General features: G+C 39.4%; 1 protein-coding gene across 3 annotated transcripts in view; it reads right to left on the bottom strand.

Annotated features, from left to right (window-relative positions):
- Positions 1 to 322: 322 nt before the first annotated feature.
- PRRG1 (proline rich and Gla domain 1) overlaps positions 323 to 19,905 on the bottom strand; it is a 31,047-nt gene continuing 11,464 nt past the window's right edge. For 2 of the 3 annotated variants that reach the window (XM_059839953.1, XM_059839954.1), the window contains exons 2-4: positions 14,902 to 14,950; positions 10,629 to 10,789; positions 323 to 4,047 (exon numbers count right to left, since the gene is read on the bottom strand). In XM_059839953.1, the coding sequence (XP_059695936.1) occupies positions 3,529 to 4,047; positions 10,629 to 10,789; positions 14,902 to 14,911 (690 nt within the window). In that variant the 5' untranslated portion in view covers positions 14,912 to 14,950 and the 3' untranslated portion in view covers positions 323 to 3,528. The remainder of the gene's footprint in view (positions 4,048 to 10,628; positions 10,790 to 14,901; positions 14,951 to 19,905) is intronic. The other variant, XM_059839955.1, reaches the window with a different exon arrangement.

Raw genomic sequence — 19,905 nt, 5'->3', positions numbered from 1 at the left:
GCTACAACAAATCACAGAATATTCTGAGTTGGAAGGGACCAAGAAGGATCATCAAGACCAGACTCTAAGCAAATGAGCTCATCTCAATGTTAAATGCTTTTTTTAAAAAATAGGAAATTCACAACTCTAATAAAAATCGAGTCCAAATTTTAGAAGAATGGAATTGCTTATCCACAAACAAAATTATGACTGTATTTTATATCATCAAAACAACTGATTCATGAAACTGTTTAAGTCCACAGAACAGTGGAAATTAAAAAGCCACTTAAATACACAAAGTTAATACTGTTGTCATGTAAAATTGATATTTTGAAACATTAGAGGCATCTTAAAAAATTTTATTTAGCATATTGGAAAACAAATGTTACAAAAAATTTTCTATAAACATAGGCAAAAATGTTTAAATAGGATAATTTAATGTAAACCAAACCCCTTTAAAATATACAATACTGTAATCAGAGGTTATTTACATCCAGTGAAGAGAGAACAACCTTCACTTATGTTAATATCATCAAAGCAAATAATTAATTTCCATAATTTCTTAAAACAGTGCCACCTTTAAGTTAGTTTAGAAGCTAATTTGAGTCCCAATACAAGGTGAAATTCAATGTTACATTCAGAAGTGGGAAAGGCAGTATCCTGACTATTCATGTCATCAGTCAAGACAGCACTGCACTCAGAGCTGCAAAACCTTAGAGAGGTATGACTATAAATTTATATTTATTGCATGACAATGAAATTACAGGATAGGTAAAACAAAAGGGAAAAAAAAAGCTGTAAAAAACCCCAGTACAAATAAAATTTTATTTTTCAATCAGGTTAGAAAAGCCAACCACAAAACTAAGCTACTTTCCCACATTTCACAAAACAGAACAATTTGTAAGTTGATGCTATTCCAACATGGAGAAAACTGTTCATGTTTGAGGAAATGCATTTGCACAACTGTCCCACACAGGTATTGTTTAGATATTAAATTTATTCACCAAGACATAAATTTATAGCCCACAATGGCTTTCATACTCATGTACTCATGGAAAAGGGATTGTCCAATTAATTCAACTCATAGATCACTAAGTTTTTGGTTGTGACTTTTTTTGGAATGGCAAGCATCAATTTTGGATTGCACATAAAAGTACAGGACACAGTAACAGGACAAAGTAACATACTCAACTTAGGAGCCACAGACAAACCCTTCAAAAGTGGCAGTGGAATCCAGAGTAAAGAGAACACAGAAAGAAGTGAAGATCCATCTCTAAGCTACTAAAGCAGACTGCCCATGTTCAGGGATGATGACAGCTGCTGGACAACCTAATGCAATGTGAGTGATCTCCATGCATTTCCATACAGGAAAGTCCTATATCCTGACAAGGAAGTTACTGCTAAAACTCCTATCTGTGCTGGCAGGCACAGGAGGTGCCAATATGGCACAGACACTGAAGTACCAGCTCTTCCTGAGGTGTTCCTGCATGCTGGGATGAGGCACTTTGTTCTGCTGAATCTGCCAAAAGCAGTTTATTTATTAACTCTTGCTCGGTTTGAAAGGAGCTTTAACTTCCACAAGTGGCAATTCAGGATTCACAAGAGCTAAAACCACTTCAAAAGAAAAGGTCTGAGAGTCCACAAACAAAACCCAGGCAATTTTTACTACAAGTCTCCAAAATATACTGTACTTATCTACTTATCTTAATATATCTATTATATATAATGAATATAAATACGAATTATAGTTTTGACAATGGAGTCAGGAGTTTGGCCAGGAGTTCATCTCTAATACAACTTGCCTTAGCAGATGAAGATCCCCAGCAGGCAACAAAGGCAACCTACTCTTTGCCAAAAATGAGAACTCTTGACTGTCCTTGTCAATAGGTTAGATCATATTCTTATCAAAGTGAACATTCACACACCCATCTATAACCATCCGTTTCCTTCCAGTCTCCTTCACAAAAATCCTTTGGGAACAGCTGGGCCAAGCGCCCATGAGAGGGACATTAAGAGCAATTTCAAACAGATGGCACTGGCATTTCATCTGGGGTGCTTGAAAGAGTTTGGGTTTCTGTTGTAAGAAAGCCAACATAACATAATTTAGTCCTTCAGGGCTCAACACATTTCAATTGGTCTTAATTGATTAATAGAACACAGAAAAGTACTAAGCTAATGCCATGCTACTTGGTGTGGGAAGAAAGAAAACTGAAACTTAATACTTAGAAAATAGAGCAATTAACTTTTAAACCAACCTGTAAAAGAAGAATCACCACACTAGAATTTGTCCCACCTAAACCAAGTGGTTGAAATTCTGTACAAGCCTGTATGTAACTTGCATCCATCTCTTCAGCCTCAAAAAGTCACTCCACACTAATGCTTGGTTTTGCCGGCATGTTCTTAGAATTCCTTGTTGGAATGGATAAGCAATAAATTTATTTGTTGTTGAAAAAAGGTATTTATATTCTCTGCAAAGAATTTACACAGGCACCAGTAAAAGGTGTACACAAGGTACATGTTAGTAGGCAAGGGAGTATCAGAACTTGAGGAAAGGGCTTATAGCTGGCAAAACCTTGAAGAAGGTTTTCATATTTGGGGAAAAAAGGAAGTTAGACACTGACTTTCTTTCCTTTTTCTCCCTTTAAAAAGGACAGTAATGCCTTTGGGTGTATGTGCTTATAGATTACATCCTGGTCCCAGTGAAAATCACAGTAGGAAGCCCATGATCAGGATTTTATCCACTCTTGAGTACTTCACTATTACTGTTGCACGAACTTTCAAGTTCTGAAGTTAACATATGCACACTTCTCACCTCTAGAATACAAAAATAAAACCAGATAGGAAAACAGGAAAGGCAGAACACAGACAAAAACTTACACCATTAAATTCACCAGTTAGTGTCTTGAATTGTCAGCTTCTAAGCATTTACAGAATTTTGACCTGTAATAGCAAAAGCTTTAGGACACACCTCTCCTGCTAGGACTCTGGAATTATTGCTGTTTCACCAGCATTCTCTACACGAGATCCTGGTTTGAACACAAAGGCTCCCAGCCTCCTGAGGGCCAGGAGAGGGTGCAGCATGTAACAAAAATCAAGGTGAGAAAAAGGAACAAACCAGACAAGAGGCAATACTGCAAAATCAGTCCCCTCTAGTGTAAATAACTATTAAAATGTTGCTTAAGGACTCCCTATTGCAGGGAATTCTGACAGTCTGCAGTAAGAAAGGGGAGGGGTATCCCACAAATCTTGTGGGGAACGTAGACAGTGTTTGGAATAAAACAAGTGACATCCTTCAAAACAGAGGTACTTTTGAGAAGTATGACAGAGCACCACATCTGTATCTGCACTACACTCTCAATACAGATTCCTTATCTTTTAAGACATTTGATAGGGGGAAAAAAAATCCCAAACCCAAAGAACGAGTGAACCTAAAAAAGGTGAAATTCATTGTACACAAGTCTGTTAAATTACAGAAATGCATAATAAGCCAAGATAAAGTGCTACAAAATGATTAATGATTTTTAAAAGGTCCATGGCATTCTTCTTGTTTTACTTGGTACTGGTGACAATGGGGGTCAGTGCAATGGCACTGGCTGAACTGGAATTCACAATGTCTTCGTACTGTGGGGGTGGATCTAAATGCTGTTCAGTTTCGCCTCTTCTCACACTGATTTCCCCAGTGGCTTCCTCATAGGAAGGAGGAGGATCACAGTTGGAGAGCCTTGTGGATATTGAGTCTGACCGTGCATCCGAATAGCTCAGACCTCCTGGAGAGAGCCCACTGACTTCATACATTTCCTCCTGCGGGGAATGAACAATGCTGAGAGGCGGCGGGAGGGGCCCTCTGCCATCAGCACCATCGCCCAGCGCTCCGGGGGCTCCCCTGTGCACGTACACCGACTGCCTGCGCATTTTCTTCTTGAACAGGCATCTCCAGATGACAAAAACCACAATGAGGATAACAAAAAGGCCAATGATTAATGGAAATGCAAGGTAAAATGAATACCAGCTATGTCCTGTGTTACTTTCTCCCTGGAGTCCGTTTTTGTAGACTTTCCAGAACTCCTTCTAGAAGAGCAAGACACAACATGTCAGAAACTATAACACAGTTAATAAAAAACAAGCAATGTAAGTAAGCTGTTTTAAAAAATGAGGACAAAAACAAAGGCATTTCAAATATTGATGATCAAAATAAGAGCTGGCATGGATAAGCACACACTTTTTCTTCTTATGTGATTAGTGATACTAAAGGGATTTGGTTTTATAAACAAACTCCTCACAACTTTTAACATTTTTATATCTGCACTCCATGTTTACAAACATGCAGCAGAGACAAGACTAAGCGATAATACGCTCAGAAAAGAAAAAAACCAAACCACAAAACAAACTAGGAAAAAAAAATCTCAAAACCCCCTGCCTAATCAGCATGCACATCAGCCATCTGGTAGATCAGAATCTGTCAGCACCACTCAAGGCACAAGTTTAGGATTTGTTTGTTCTAAAATTGAAATAATACACTAGTACAATTTGACACAGAAACACTAGCTCACAGTGACAGACCATTCTGGCTAAGCACAGCTATGGTGCATGGTCTTATCATAATTTAGACATGCCCCACCCTCTGGCTCATACAGCAATCACTGTCAGCTTAGTTTGAGTTGATCCAGATCCACTGTTTACAGTTAAAAATAGCCCCATAACTGTGAGATTATTACACAGGTTATTATATTCCAGAAACCTTGACAACAGAGCTACAGAAAAATGGAACATAAAGTGAAAATATGAACAAGCAAAAACAAAGATGAAGGGGGACACCAATACTTGAAAGTCCTCTTTGCTATATTAATATGAGCAAATGGGAGCACAAATATTGTGTTACCATCAAATTTCTTCTGCAGTGAATGCTGTGAAGAAACAGCACAAAAGAAAAGCATATCCTGCCTCAAAAGAATATACATCCTCACCTGTAATGTTTCTCCTACTATGAAATACTTCCACTGAGTTTTGTAATCATAATTTAGAACATTTTAGTAGACTGTAGTATAATTAAAAACCCAAACCCCAAAAATCTGTATTTAAGCCCCCCCCTCCCCAAGTCCATGCTAGAATCTCTGAACTCTTTCTTTAAAAATGCACAGACTTGACCCTCTCATCCTCCTGCCAGCATCACATTAATTTTAAACGACAGCACACATTTCGTGCAACTATTTATAAAATAGTCACCAGGTAGAATTGAAATTGTAATTGCTCAGTTGTTAGTAAATGATGTATTTAGGTTGCAGACTGACTTTGTGCACAGACAAATCAGATTCATTTTTTTTAGCTCAGGCCTGATGCCACATGATGAGCATTAAACAGAAAATACCACCCCAGAGGCAGCTTGAGTCCAGAAGCAGCACAATCCCTCTAGCATGGAGGTCAAGCTTTCCCTGTACAAAGGCAGGACCAGAACACCATGGACAAAACACACACTATCAACTCTTCTGGATCAGGATTTCCTCTGGTTAAGAGCAATGCCATGTACATGAAATAATTGACTCTTGTAAGTTTTCCTTTCCAAAGATAAATTCAGTTGTTCTTACGTCTATGTGCAAATTCAAAAACCAAAACAATTTCAACTCTTACATCAATCCATGATCAGACATTTACCCTAAATTTTAAGGCTTGACACCACAAGCAGATTGTCACAATGCCCCTCTTTGATGTGAACCCAGGTTCAAATCATCTAAGCTGTGTCAGGGGGCATTGGCCTCAAACAAAGCAAGAAAAACTGGAAAGATGGACTCTAAATACTTCTCTACAAGAGCCCTCCTTGACACATGTTCCACAGTGAACCCCAAACCAACAGTTCTGAGTTTAGAAAAATCTATTTTGGGGGGAACTAACACTGCAAAATGTCATCAGCTGCACAACTGAAGGCTTTTGGGATCTCGGCATGATAAAACCTGGCAGAACCAAACACCTCACCCTCTCCCCAAGAGACCACCAGGCAATTAAGAATACATACTACTTTTGTAGCTGGTAAGAATGCAGATAACTAGACTACAGAGTGGAATAAACAATACATTGTTAACAAAAAAAAGCAGAAAAGGATTAATTAAGATTATGAAAATCCTGCTGTATGTACTGGGACCAAATTTCCCACATCACTGTTCTGTGGCCTCAATGGCAACAAAGAAATAAAATTGTACAATGTTTGTTTTTAAAACCAAAGATTTACTGAAAGTCATTACATATACAGTGCAAGGATATGTCATTTTAAAGACTCTTTGGAGGAGAAAGGTAGTTTTGATGAAAAAGAAGAAATTACACTTCTCCCCTAACAATCTATAATGTGTTGCAGACTGCAGAGGAAACGCACCTTCTCCATTAGAAGGGTAGAAAATAGTGACTGGTCTTTGAATATTGTTTTCACATTACTTCTAGGTCAAATCTATCTGTATCTTCAGAAAGCTGAAACAGCATCTCTTCTTGGCACTCTGCTACTCAGCAAAGCAGTAGAAAATCTGTTCTGTTCTCCCAGAGTGGCAGGCACTTAGAGCAGAACAGGGTGTGATGCTTTGGGGATGTTTGACTTGGTGATGTGACCAGACAAATGCATAAAGAGATAAAAGAGTGTAAACTGCCTTAAGGATGAAAGTAGTTTAATGTCCTTTTTCATTTACATGCAAGACAAAGAAAATTTAAGACAGTTTAGACACTCCTCACTCCCTGGTCAGAAATTACTTTAGGTCTAACACTATCTTTCATAGAGGAATACAGTTCTGCACACAGGTGAAAAACACTAAGAAAGAAACCCTTACTTTGTCATTAAAAAAACCCAAACCTTTAATTGTTCTTAGTGGGAACAGAAAAAAAACCAACCAACCAAAAAAACCAGTCCATAAAACCCTACAAGAAATAACCTTGTTAGCATACTAGATCCTGGGTTCCCAGCTTGCATTTTGCAAGTCAGCTCTCCATGAGAAGCACAAAGGCTTTTAGCCCCAGACTGCCACAACTGACAGGAAGTGCAGGAAATGCATCCTTCAGGTCTGAGCTGCACAGCTGCCAAGCTCTCCCTCGGCTCTGCCAGCCCACAGCTACACTGCAGAGTAAAGGGATGGTGCAGGAGGAGGACAAGACATCTGGTCAGGGTCAAATCCTGCCTAACAAATCCACAGCGAACTTAGATGAGTTTACACAGTGTGAGGATTTGTACAAACTGCTGTTTGTGAAAGAACTACTGTTTGAAAAAGACCAAGAGGGGGAATACTGAAAATTTACAAAGTATCTGTTAATTTCACAAGAAAGTTAAAGAGTAATTTATAAACTGGAAAACTCCCAGCACAAACATCCCTCCCACAACTGCTGGTCTCTTTAACAACAGAAAGGACTTTCTGCTTGACAAAATTACTAACTTGTGATTAATGAAGAGGGCACTTCAGTAATCATTTATCTCTGAGTGCTGTACAACTGGGAATACCAGGTGTAAAAGCCTTATAAGGCTGAAAAACTTAAGCAGGCCACAGAATCAGATAACTGCAATGGAAAATACTTAGAAAACATCTAACATATACTCCTGCCAAGAACTATTTTTCTGAATGTACCTTAGTGCTTTGGCAAATCCAGCTTGAAATAATGAAATGGAATTCTCACAGGCATCCCAAAGACAGTTACAGCAAAATTTTCCAGAATTCTGTTTCCCTTTCATTTGTAATACTTCTCAGAACAGAGTATCAGTTAGCTAGATCTGAATGCTCAATCAAATAAGGGATCCACAAGGAAGTCAAGACTCACAGTCTCTTAAGAATTTCAGGGGAGGCCTTTACTACATTTGGCAGCATTGTCTTCCTCAAATGATTTTTTGTCAATTGCCTGACTTGTTTTAAAGGCGGACTGATAATAAACCAGTCAGAAGACTGCTTGGTATTTGCCAGGCAGAAGGTGAGAACAGAGCAGTGAGGGGAAGTGAGTGCACCTGCTACACTCTTCCCTTCTGGTCTGCCCTCACTTTCAAGTAGCAGGAAAAGATTCACATCTTCTCGTATGAGAATTTACCCAGCATGCATAATTACACACAGAGCAACACTGGAAGTCTTACTTGATCATATAATTTTAGATCTGGTGTTGACAAGTTCTGCATTGCTTATTAAGATTTTTAGCAGTAGCTTGTTTGTTTTGCTTGAATAAAACAACAAAGTGAACTTGGCAATTATTGCAATATTTAAAATTCACTGGAAATTTGCAACAGGAATGAAAATCTGTGACTTCCAGCTTTTAAAATCTTCATTCAGTGTAATTTAAAAAAAATGAGTTAATGGAAATTAAATTATTATCAGTGCTACAATCACACTCAGCTACTTAGCACAGTAACCTTTGAATAAATCTTTTAGCCTCCCAACAACCTCTGACACCTGACCAGTGACCACATCCAGCACTGCCTGCAGGCTATAAGCTCCACCAATAAACAGCTTTACAAGGTCACACCTAGGGCTCACCTTATCTGTTAACTTCTCTGACAGTAATCATTAGAGACTGCTGAAAGAGTTCAAACACAGGCAGGCTACTGTGCTGCTGCTGGGAGATGCTCTCCCAGATTTCATGTGTTTGTACCTTAAGAACTTCCATTAGCCAAAGCTGATTCCTTTTAATTAATGGTTCCAGACTGATTTACCTTCCCTTCATTTACATCCCTGTTCTCTGAACCTGTACAAGTTTTTAGGATCTGAGACATCCTGTGGCAAGGCAGTCCGCAGCTCCATTAGCTGTAGTGAGGAGAGACTTCTATTTGCTTTGAACCTGCACCTTTCCAGTTTCCTTTGAGGCCCTCTTAGCTCTGCTATCAGAAGGATAGCAAGTGACTGACCTCAGCTCAGCCTTCATCTCACAGACATCATCACATATCCCCTGATTCAATTATTTTATGATCTATTGTTGTTATACAAGTCTTTCCATATCTTTGATCAATTGTCACACTTCTCTGGTCCTTCCTCACCGACTAATTTACTTTTAAAGAGATAGGGAGATGAGAGTTGTACGCACTCAAGATGTGGGTAAGCTCTTTATTTTGATCCCTGTTCCTTTATATCAGATTCTTAGAACTCAGGGTTCTTTGTTTTGGCTTTGTTTAACTGCTCAGCATTAAATTAAAGTCTTCATAGATTGAAATCCAGATCTCGTTCCTGAATTCTGTTTAGAGCCAATTATATATTATAATGAATGTCCCCAATTCCTCCACATGCATTACATTTGTCAATAAATAATTTCATATTCTGTTTTACCCACAAAATCCTGCAAATTCGTCACTGTTGGCTCTAGCCTAATGTAATAGTTTTATCTTTATAACTAACTTTATTGTTTCAAATAGTAATTCAGAATCTGTCAAAATCCCCAAGCCTGTCTTGAAAATACTGAATGGCATGTATGCACACTTGACATACACGATGCTAATTAAAAACTCATGCACCAAAAATAACTTGAGGGAACTGCTCGATATTCTTTTAATATTACAAATCTGCATGTTGCAGGCCTGCCCAGAAGACTGCAGAAAAACAAAGAAGCAAGCAGACAAGGTAAAAAATACAGAGATTAGACAAAAAGTTATCATGAGATAAATAACCTGCAGCCCCTATTTGAATTCCAGTCTGTCTATACTATGAAAACTCTGATCCTGTGTTTCTCTGCATACACTAGATCATGTTTCCAGTCCTCTGCATCCATTCCCTTCCCCTGGGACACAGATGTTAAGTATTACTAAGTGGCTGTGTGGATGGATACTGCTGGGGGACAATGCACTACGTAAAGCCCAATGAGGCTGGTCAGGCACCACTGCACATTAGCAGAGCCTGACCCATTAGCAACTCCCCACAGCAGGATAGAGCAGCCAGGGGAAAATACAGTAGTGGAAATGGATAAAAGGTCAGGATCTTATTGAAAGCTTCTTCAATACTTGTGGTGGAAAATAAAAGTAATTATTTCTATTGAACTACTTCCCAAATACCTCTGCAAGGGAAACGGTAATTACCATAGCATAAAATGTTCCTAAATGGGAGAAAGAAGCTGAGAGACAACATGTTTAGGTTATGTTTTCTCTAGTGACTGGAACAAAAAGCAGCAGTGATATTGTGTTAGAATTTTATACAAGTTGTCTCATTGTACACATTATTTTTAATTACACAATGAGCTATCATTAGGAACAGTCATGCAAAGTCAAGTTTGGGAGGTAAAAACACAAGTGTGCAGGCACTTCACAGCTTCTGAAAGAAGCAGCTTTGAAGGGAAACCACATGTCCTACAACTTCATTTTAATACATCAGAAAATTCTCATGCTACCCTTACCCATTTCCCCAGCTATGTGTGAGATACACACCAACACCAACAAAAAGATGCCAAGAACTTAAAATGTCCAGTATGCCTTAATACACTGTTATTTTTTGATGCAGAGCTCAGCCATTGAAGAGTGGAATGTGTCACCTGTGTAAATTTCAGAAGAAATCTGCAAGGTTCCCTGTTCCACTCTAGCCACTAAATCACTGGCCTTGCCAGTACTATTTCCCTGGGCAAAAACCAAATCTAATGCAATGTTGGAAAACACACAAGCACTCAGCAGAACCAAAAGTTTAGTGTAAGTACACCCCACCCATATTTACATACACAGCAAAACATACCGTTTTTTCCTCATTTTCAAATGCTTCTCTTGCTTCTTCATAGCTACAGATTTCTTCTCTGCATTCATGTTCTATGTCACCTTGCTTTATTTCTTCCAGAAACGTGTTAGCTCTTGGGTATCTTTTCAACACAGAGTTGGCTTTGTCCTCTGTTAAGAACACTGAATAAGAAGAGGAGAGTCAACAAAGGTCACTTCTAAAATAGACACCCAAAACCTCATGCTAGAATTCCTCCAAAAACATGCCTTTGAGAAAAAGGTTTTTCAAAGCCTTCCCTTTTATTTGATATGATAAAAGGCCTTTCCTAGTTTTGCTCACTGTGGTAAGTAGTTGGGCCTACAATTTCAGTAGTTACTGCTAAACTGTCCTAAATGCACAGACCTCAATTCAGCAACACAGTCATGGGTGGTGAAACAAGACTGAAGTTGGTGCCCAAGAAGAGTCCTTGGAAGACACAGACACATGCTCAGCTCAAGCTGACACTGAACAAACAAATCCTGCTTGTCAACATCCAAAATTATGCTTGCTACTGCCTGGGGGCATCACAGCCAGAATGCTCTGAAGGTTTTGATATAAATATTTATGACTATTACCCAGAGTCACAAACACCAGACAGCTGCATTTATCAATGTTTAAGTCTATAAGTTTTCTTAAGCAATTTTGACGCAGACTTGCGCCCTTCACTCCAGAACTCTCAACCATTAAATGGGAGCTCTTCTGAGGCTGTGGGGGGAAGTAGCCTCTTTCTATTTTATTGAATCATATAGAAAACCTCACCTTATTTGATGAATCAAATGAAACAATCCTAAAAGGATTATTCTGACACAGGTATTCTTTATTTGCTTCCCTTAGTTTGCTGTCCAAGGAGGAAAGCTGGAAGCAATCTCTTTTCTTCTGATGTTCCAGTTTTCCGTCAAACTCTCTGACCCAAGGATTTTTATGCATGCAGTTACTGGGAACACTTAGGAATCCATCAGCCTGAATTACCCAGGAGGTACATCTGCAGTGCATGATGCAGGAATTCTCCAGGTATTTCAGGTCAGGAAGCTGGAACATCAGGTCAGTGCTACACTGTTCTTGGGCTCTGAGTGCCAGCAAGAGGAGATAATGATTCAATGCACTGCCACACTAATGCATTTCTAGCACTTTCTTGGCCTACACAATCATTTGTGCATTGCTTCATTTGCAGTTAGTCCCTTAATCATTTGATTTTTAATGTTGTAAAAGGAGGGCAGCAAGGAAACAGTGTTTTTGCTTCAGAAACATGTGGTGGTATTTGCCAGCACTGATTAGCATAATTAGGCATAACTAATCTCAACTTGTTTAATGTCTGTGGTATACTACTGTAATGGATCTCCATGCCCAGGCTACAGGGGTGGCTTCTGTGAGAAGCTGCTAGAAAATTACCCTGTGCCAGTGGAGAAGGAAGGGGAGGAGGTGCTCCAGGTGCCAGAGCTGAGCTTCCCCTGGAGCCCATGGTGCAGACCATGGTGGAGGGGGGTGACAGAGCAGCTTTGGGGGCACCTGGCATCCAGCCAGGGTCGGTCAGTCACAACTTGGTTACTAATCATTGGACAGTGATCTTCCTTTTGCAAAGGATTATATGAGGATGTGAAGAGTGAATTCCAAAACACCACTGACTCTTATGCTTCCAGCTGAATACATTACATACATTATATCACACAAATTACCCTGCTCATGAGGATGCTGAGGCTCCAACCCTGCAAATGCACCACTGCAAATTTGGTTTTTTTTCAGCACCACAGGTGAGCACATGGACATCTCCTATTGTGCAAGTTCATTGACTAAGTAACAGAGAAACCAATATTCAGAAATCTCTTCAAAAAGGAAAGAATAAGAGATGGCTTTTTTCCACTTTCCACACAATTCCCCTCACTTCCCTTTAGGCCTGAACAATTTGGTTTCTTTCAGCCTCATGCCTCAGTGATCACCTCAAGGTGATGAGCTGAACAATTCATCCATATGAGGAATGCACACAGCCATGCCTGGGGATGGACTGCAAGTGCCTTTCCTACTTCTTCCAACTCCTCGTGGACATTCCTGAAGGGAACAAGTGTTAGGCCAGACTCTCCTGAGAGTGTCCATGTGTAGAGGCATTGAAGAGTAGATAATGCACTATAAATTAAGTTTCCCTTCCTCCAGCAGATAAAACTTAGGGAATTCCATTTCATGGCTGGAATCCATCCACAAAAAGAGCAATGAGAGAAATGATGACTGCTTTCTATTGGATGCAGAAGGAAAAGAAACACAGGAAAATGCAGGTAGCTAAAAATACACTGATTTACAGATCCTGGCTCTCAGAAACAAGATACAAATACTTGTTTCTGCATGCACTTTCCAATTTCCAAAGAAAATAAAGGTTCAAAAAATGGTATGTTAAGAAATATTGCATTTGATACATATTGGTAAGAGTTTTTAGGTAATACTTTAGTTTTCCAAAAGGAAATAATCATACATTTCTGAAATGCATTGATGAAGAACAGCAAAATGTTAATTCAGTTCAAGAATGGACAATATATGACTATCTAAAACCCAAAGTTTTTATTTAACAACTCATATTCAGAAGGTCTGTCTTCTCTCAGAATACATTACACAAAATGCACATACTACAAAGACAAAAAAAGCCTGCATCCCATCTTAATTATGAATGTATCCGATAAATAAAAATCTCTGGCTAGTCTAGACCTGGAATGCCTTTTGACCCTGCAAGGGTGGAAACAAAATGAAGTATATTAACTTGTTTGTTTGGATGTGAAATTTTTAATGCTTTGCATAATCCTAATGACTTCAAATCCTGTTGAGAAGTCAATACAAATGTATCAAGCCTGCAACTGAAATACAGGAATTTAATGAGAATCAGACACTGCCTGATGAATCTTATAAAAAAAGATAATGGAACTGTATTGCAGAACCCACTCTGACTTCTTAGTATTCCAGGACCATAATCATGTAGATACTCAGCTTTAGTAGGACAGGAGTGTTCAAAAAGCCCACTTGGGTTGGATGCCCACCTAGCTAAGCCACAGCATGGCTGAATTCACTGCAGCTGTTACAGTGGAGCTCAACATAATCAGGGAAGACTTGCATGTGTAAGAGTGAAGAAATGAAGCAAGATAAGTCACTTTTTCACTTTGTTAAGGAGATTAACTAGCAGATAAAAGATAAAAGAAAAGTAAAAATCATTATTTTGGCATTATAGAAGACATAAATCATCCAAAATCTCTTCTACTTCCCCAGTTTTTGTAGGATATAGATGAAGTTATACAACTACCAAATTTAATCCATTTGAATACATAATTTCTTCAGACATGCTTGTGCTCTGTATGTAACGGTAATAAGTGGATTTTACCAAGTTTCTATGTATCAAAAAGCTTCCAAAGACTGTTTCACTTATTATTATTGAAGAGAACAATACAGTCAGATCAAGTTATTACACACCCTCTGGAAAGCCTGCCTGCTATCCTAGTAGTGAATGGATACTCTACCAAGGTGAAATTCAGTCAGAACTGGAGCCAGGCACAGACACAAGAGGATAAATATTTTGCAGCCCGCCAGCTGAAGCTGTCACAGGGAAAGGAAAAAGGCTTTAGGTCTGTAGTGACAGAGGGAACAGGGAACAGCAGCATGGGAAAAGTATTCTGAGACACTAAAGTGCTGCCAAAGCAAAGCCGGGGGCAGCCTGGACACCAAAATCAGCTCTACTGAGACCAGTATTAAGCTTCCTTTTTTGACTCCTTACCAACATCTAAGGAGACTAAAATCACCACTAAATAATAAAAACAAACATTTTAGCTCTAAATTTGAAGCTGCTGCTATTACATCTTTCTCTAGGTCATCTTAACAAATCCATTTGGTTTGAATTTGTGATTTTACTTATGAAGTTTAAACAGTGACTTCTACTCTGAGAATCAGGAGTTACAGAGACAAGCTTAAAACCAGTTAAAACTAAAGTACTCAAGGCTGTAAATTCAGCTCTGTGGTCTTCATTCTGCAACCAGTTTTCAAAGGGCAACAATAAGGCTGTGATGATTTTTATAGTCTGCAAATAATATCTGTCAGAACAGTTGCATGACTCCACCTCAGTGTGGGTGAAGTTCTGCATCATCTGTAACATCAAAGCCAGTTCAGTGCCAGAGGGCATCTTTTGTGCAAAGAGACTGGGATTATGAGCAGAACACAGTTTTGGGGTGTGTTACTGCCTACTTAACAGGAAATAATGGACAACGTACACTCATCAGTAGGTTAAACTTACCACCAGCCATGGTGATTGCTGTCAGGCCGGGAACTTGCAAATATCAAGTCTGTAAATAAAAGAGCAAATATCCTGATGAGTTTGCAAATTACAATCAACTTGGACAAGTTTCTCTTGATTCCCAAATACTGGTATGAATACATCAGTATTCGAAACTCCATGATCAAAATGAACCCCTCTTTTGAGTTGTACCAGTACTGCATGCAGGCTGATTTCAGTAGCATAGGAACCCTATCCAAGAAAAAGATAACCTTTGAAACGGTGAATGCTTTAACATTTTTTTGAGGCTTTTCAAATTCAGAATATCAAAAATGTTAATATGAAATAAGAGGGTGTGTATCATTTCAAACAAAATGCAACCTGTTTTGCCTAACTGAACTTTAAAGGTATTACATTCTCCACTGTAATTACTTATACCTTAACTAAGACTAAAATTTACTCTGCAGAGATCATCAAGTCAACTCATTATCTTTAGTCTATAGATCAGATTTTTGAAATCAGGGAGAACACATGGAAATTCCTTTGGAGTCAGGTACTGATTAAAACAGGATGCCTGCATAAAGTTCAAGGGCAGAACAAGACTGTGATTTGGCAAAGGAATTTGCACTACATGAGAGGATCCCAACCTGCCCTACAAGAACTTACATGTACTTTGTACCTCATCTTGGAAAGAGAACAGACAGGAGATGCTCTCAGTTGAGAAAGTGCCTGAAGCTCATTGCACCCACCAGGCAGAGAGCCAATTAGAACTGCATCTGGAGAGAGCAAGAGTAGTGCAGCTCCTTGGAGTCTTTTTTAGTATGGGAAAAGTCAGGGATATAAAAGCTTTCAGCAAAGTAAGAGAAAGGTGCAATTGCCTAACCAAGTTAGTAGAACACCACAAAAAGGGTTTAGGTTAAAGGGTTTTTTTTAATAAATTACCTACTCCTGAGGGTTAGCACCAGTCTTCAGAGGCCAGGTTACACATCAACATACCACAGCACCCAAATGTCCTCACTTTCCATAAATCCCAACCCTCATGAGCAAACCCTTCTGTAAAAAAGGTTGGCCATGGGTGTTGTAATAAACAAAGAGGGAAAGTTAATGTTCCCAGCCTGGCCTGCCCAACATGGTAACTCATCATGCAAGAGCAGACTGCAGTTCTTGCATGCTGAGGTGAATGGTGCTCCATGAAGACATCCCAACCTGCTAACAAAACTGCAGGAGTGGAACTACAAGATAAGGGATGAAGGAGCAAATGATTTGAAAACAAGTTCATCAGACCTCTGTAAAGGCAAATAAATGTGAATAAAGAGCAGACATTAAGGCAATCTGAAATCTCACCACCATAGTTTATAGCTTGTTGTTGCTAAGTATTGTAGGTTGACAGAAGCAGAGGGCTTAATTTTTTTTCAGAAAAAAATGCATATAAAACCTCTTTTAATACCCAGAATTTTTCTTAGCAGACTACTTTATGCCAAAACAAATAAGCTTTGCCATTTGCTTCTTGAATAAAAATAAAATTAGTGTCATTTAATGATTAGTCACATTGTCACAACCCAAATATCTGTGATGAAGAAACTGCTAAACTTATCAGAATAAACAGGTCATGAAAGATTTGGCTAGTGGTCTATTTTCTTGACCCGTTACGTTATTATTTTCTTTTGCCATTTATTACACACCAATTTCAGTCAGCTGGTTTAGCATCAGCCCTCCAGATAAACACACATCAACAGAAGAGGCAGCAGCCAGGAGTGCTCCCTCGCTCTGACAAGTAGCAGCAATGCAGGGAATTAAACATACATTTCCTATGCTTCCCCTCTTGAATGGGGTCATTTCTTTGCAATAAATTTCAGTTATTCTTTAATGTTTCACTCTTTTAACAAAACTTGAGTGTGGATTTCTACAACATCTAAAAAAAACCCAAAAAAAACCCAAGACAGAACACAAGCATCCACACCCCTGAGTCACAACCCCTCTGCTGGCTCTGCCTACTTGGAACTGTGTTGGGAAAAAGGGGACTTTGTGCCTCCCCCCTGCTATGGGATGTTTTCCACCAGGAGCAGTGCAAGTCACTGCCTCTGCCTTGGCACCTGGTACTTGGCATATCATGTTCTCTGGGAATGAGCACCAGAACACTGACTCACAGGTTGGGAAAATGGGGAAAACACAGGGAGAAGAAAAAATAAAACAGAGAAGGCAGAATGTCTTTTAATTTCTTCAAAGGGAATTTTATTAGGGGCTAGTGACAAAATAAAGAGTTGCTGAAGTGACTGCAGAACACAAATTATGTTTCACTTTACCTCCTTCATTACAGAAGGAAACAGTATGCCCTTCTCCAGGAAAAATCAAATACAGCTTTTCAGTCAGTGGCTGTAGTGCAGAAACTTCCCTTCATCAATCCACATCAGATTTTTACAGCAGTTACAAGCATTCAGAGCTCCCTGAATTCTGCCCATTCTCCAACAAACGTGTTTTCTCTCTCCTGACTTTCCTCTCAAACTTCGTCATTTCCAAGCTCCCACAAATCACAACTTTACCCTGTATTAACAGTCCCTTCCCCTAAAGGGAATGAGTTTAATTACACTTTGGTCCTCTACGCTGACACTCTTGGTTCAAACTAACTAAATAGTTCAAAGGTGGCTTGGAAGAAGGGATTGAACAAAGACAAGTACAAAAACCTTTTTCGGCATCATAAGCCAGCTAATAAAGCAGAAAAGGGCTGGTCACACCACAGGAGCATCCTGACTTACTACTGACTCATTTATTCCTCTGTCCAACTCCTTACTTAGCTTCCTGCTTTTAAGTCTTCACAAACCTTACTGAAGCACCAAAATTTGTTGTTTCATGAACCCCTCTTCTATCCATCTTCTATAAGGTTATATATCACCTTAGATGTGTGACAACACAGTGGACAGCTGTATGGCCCTAGACCCATGCTGAGTGTCCAATTCTGAGTTAATGACAGCTGATCTAACCAATACATGACCTTTCCTGACAGCCTGCTTGTAGAATACTTAAAACACAAAACAAAACAAAAATGAACCACATCCTTCTAGTAGAAATTATAATGACTCAGTGAGAAACACTGAATTCTAAAGCCTGTGAGAGAGCCCAGGAGACACATCAACACCACCCCTGCTATTTACCAGCAGTGCCCTGGTCACCACTAACACGCTGCAGCCTCTTACCAAGGAGAAACATCCTGAACGAAAGAAGAATTAATACTGAAATAACAAACCAAGCTATACGTTTCTTTCCACAACTAACCTAAATATTCTTTTTCTCAATTCTGCAAGTACCCAAATCTTGCATACACTACTTATAAGCATAAAGCATAGAATATTTGTATACAGTTTCAAAGGTGGCAATAATATTCTAGCAGTGACAATCTCTCAAACTGGGAAGATAACTAATTTCAGCATTAAAAGCTGCTGTCTTAAGACAGTGCTTCTGCAGGATTTTGTTGCATTTATTAGGATAACCATCTTTGGCTGGCAGGCACACACCTCTTCTGAGTACATTTCCTGACTTCAAGCTTAATGGCAACTTGCGTGCAGCACGTACCATTAAAGGACAGAGGATCTGACTGAGGGCACACGAACTGCCTGCACTGTTCTCTCTCACTGTCATGTGCTCCAAGGATACAGAACATCCAGAACAGAGTCCTTAAGGGAAGGGAGGAGGAAGAGAAGGGAAAGTAAGGCTAATGTAAAGCAGCTGCAGTATTTTCCCTCAACTAGTTTCTCACCTGCTGTGTTAAAAAGGACTTAAAATACTGCAAGGCCCCCTGCTCGTCTGCCAGCTGGGGAGGGATATGCATGACAGCATCCAGGTAGGGAAGGGGCAAGTGGCTTTTTCTCCATTCTGCAACAGAACTCTGGCAAGTGGTACAGCTGTTAACTTTAGTTTTGTAATCTGTACAATTCATGAAGCCCAAGAGCTACATAGTTTCTTAAAATTATCAGTATCTAGGTTCTTCTGGTGCTTTTCATGAAAGCAGGTCCAATCCAGGGACACTGTTACCTAAAAAAATCAGTAGACATTCAGTCTAAAAATAAACTCCTGTTCTAGCTCCTCAGTCCCAAACCAGCTGCAATGCAACACCTGGAACATTCCTGGGGAAGGTTTGTTTAGAAGAAATATTAAAACATTATCAATTTGACTTCCTGTGTAGCTATTTAATTATCTAACAGCCATTTAGACAGAATGTGTCATGTGCTTACCTAAAAATCCCACTGGCACCACATCTTTTACATGCTTGGAAAGAGTACAATTTCATTTACAGTTATCTACTTCCAAAGAGCTTTCTTCCCAGGAAAAGTGTACCAAAGAATTTGCACACATTCAGATGCTGGAAAAATAGATTGATTTTTCTCTGAACAGGAATTCCATAGGATATGGGAGAACCCTTATTTATTAAGTTCAGTTTGCTTGCAAAACCAAGGTTTTCCAGGGAATTTGGGGGGAATAGAGAGGGAGGGAACACTTTGGAAACGTCTTAATCAGGTGAAGATGCAAAAGATTTATCCCATCTCAGACTACATGGGACAAGAGTAAAACAGATCTGAAAAACCTTCTGCTTTGTATGTACTATTTGATCACAGCATTATAAAACATCACCATTAATTTAAGCACCCAAAACCTCAGACCAGATCACTAAGAGGAACCTGTACTTAGCAGACTGCCACTGCACCCTAAACCCAGTGAAACATCATTACTCACAGTAGGAGCATGCAAAGGCCACAACACCACCCTGTGAGCAGAGAGAAGGAAGCTCCTCAGGACTGCAGCTGGACAGAACTGCAGCTGGAGAGACTGAGTCTGAGCTTCTGCCTCAACTTCATTACCCTTCTTCACTCAGTGCTTTTTGTTCTGTTTAAGCTGTGGCAATATTCTGGCTGGTTATTTTCTGGATAGTTCCAGAGGTTCAAGGGGAGAATTGCTATAAGCTAATTGCTATAAGCTATCTCTTCCTTCCCTTACCTTTCAAAACCAAACAAGAACATTGTCCTGATACATCTT

This window comes from Haemorhous mexicanus, chromosome 2 (genome assembly GCF_027477595.1).
Source record: "Haemorhous mexicanus isolate bHaeMex1 chromosome 2, bHaeMex1.pri, whole genome shotgun sequence".
In the NCBI taxonomy this organism is placed as follows: Eukaryota; Metazoa; Chordata; class Aves; order Passeriformes; family Fringillidae; genus Haemorhous; species Haemorhous mexicanus.
Note: the sequence above shows the minus strand (reverse complement) of the source record. Positions and strands in the feature narration are given on the sequence as shown.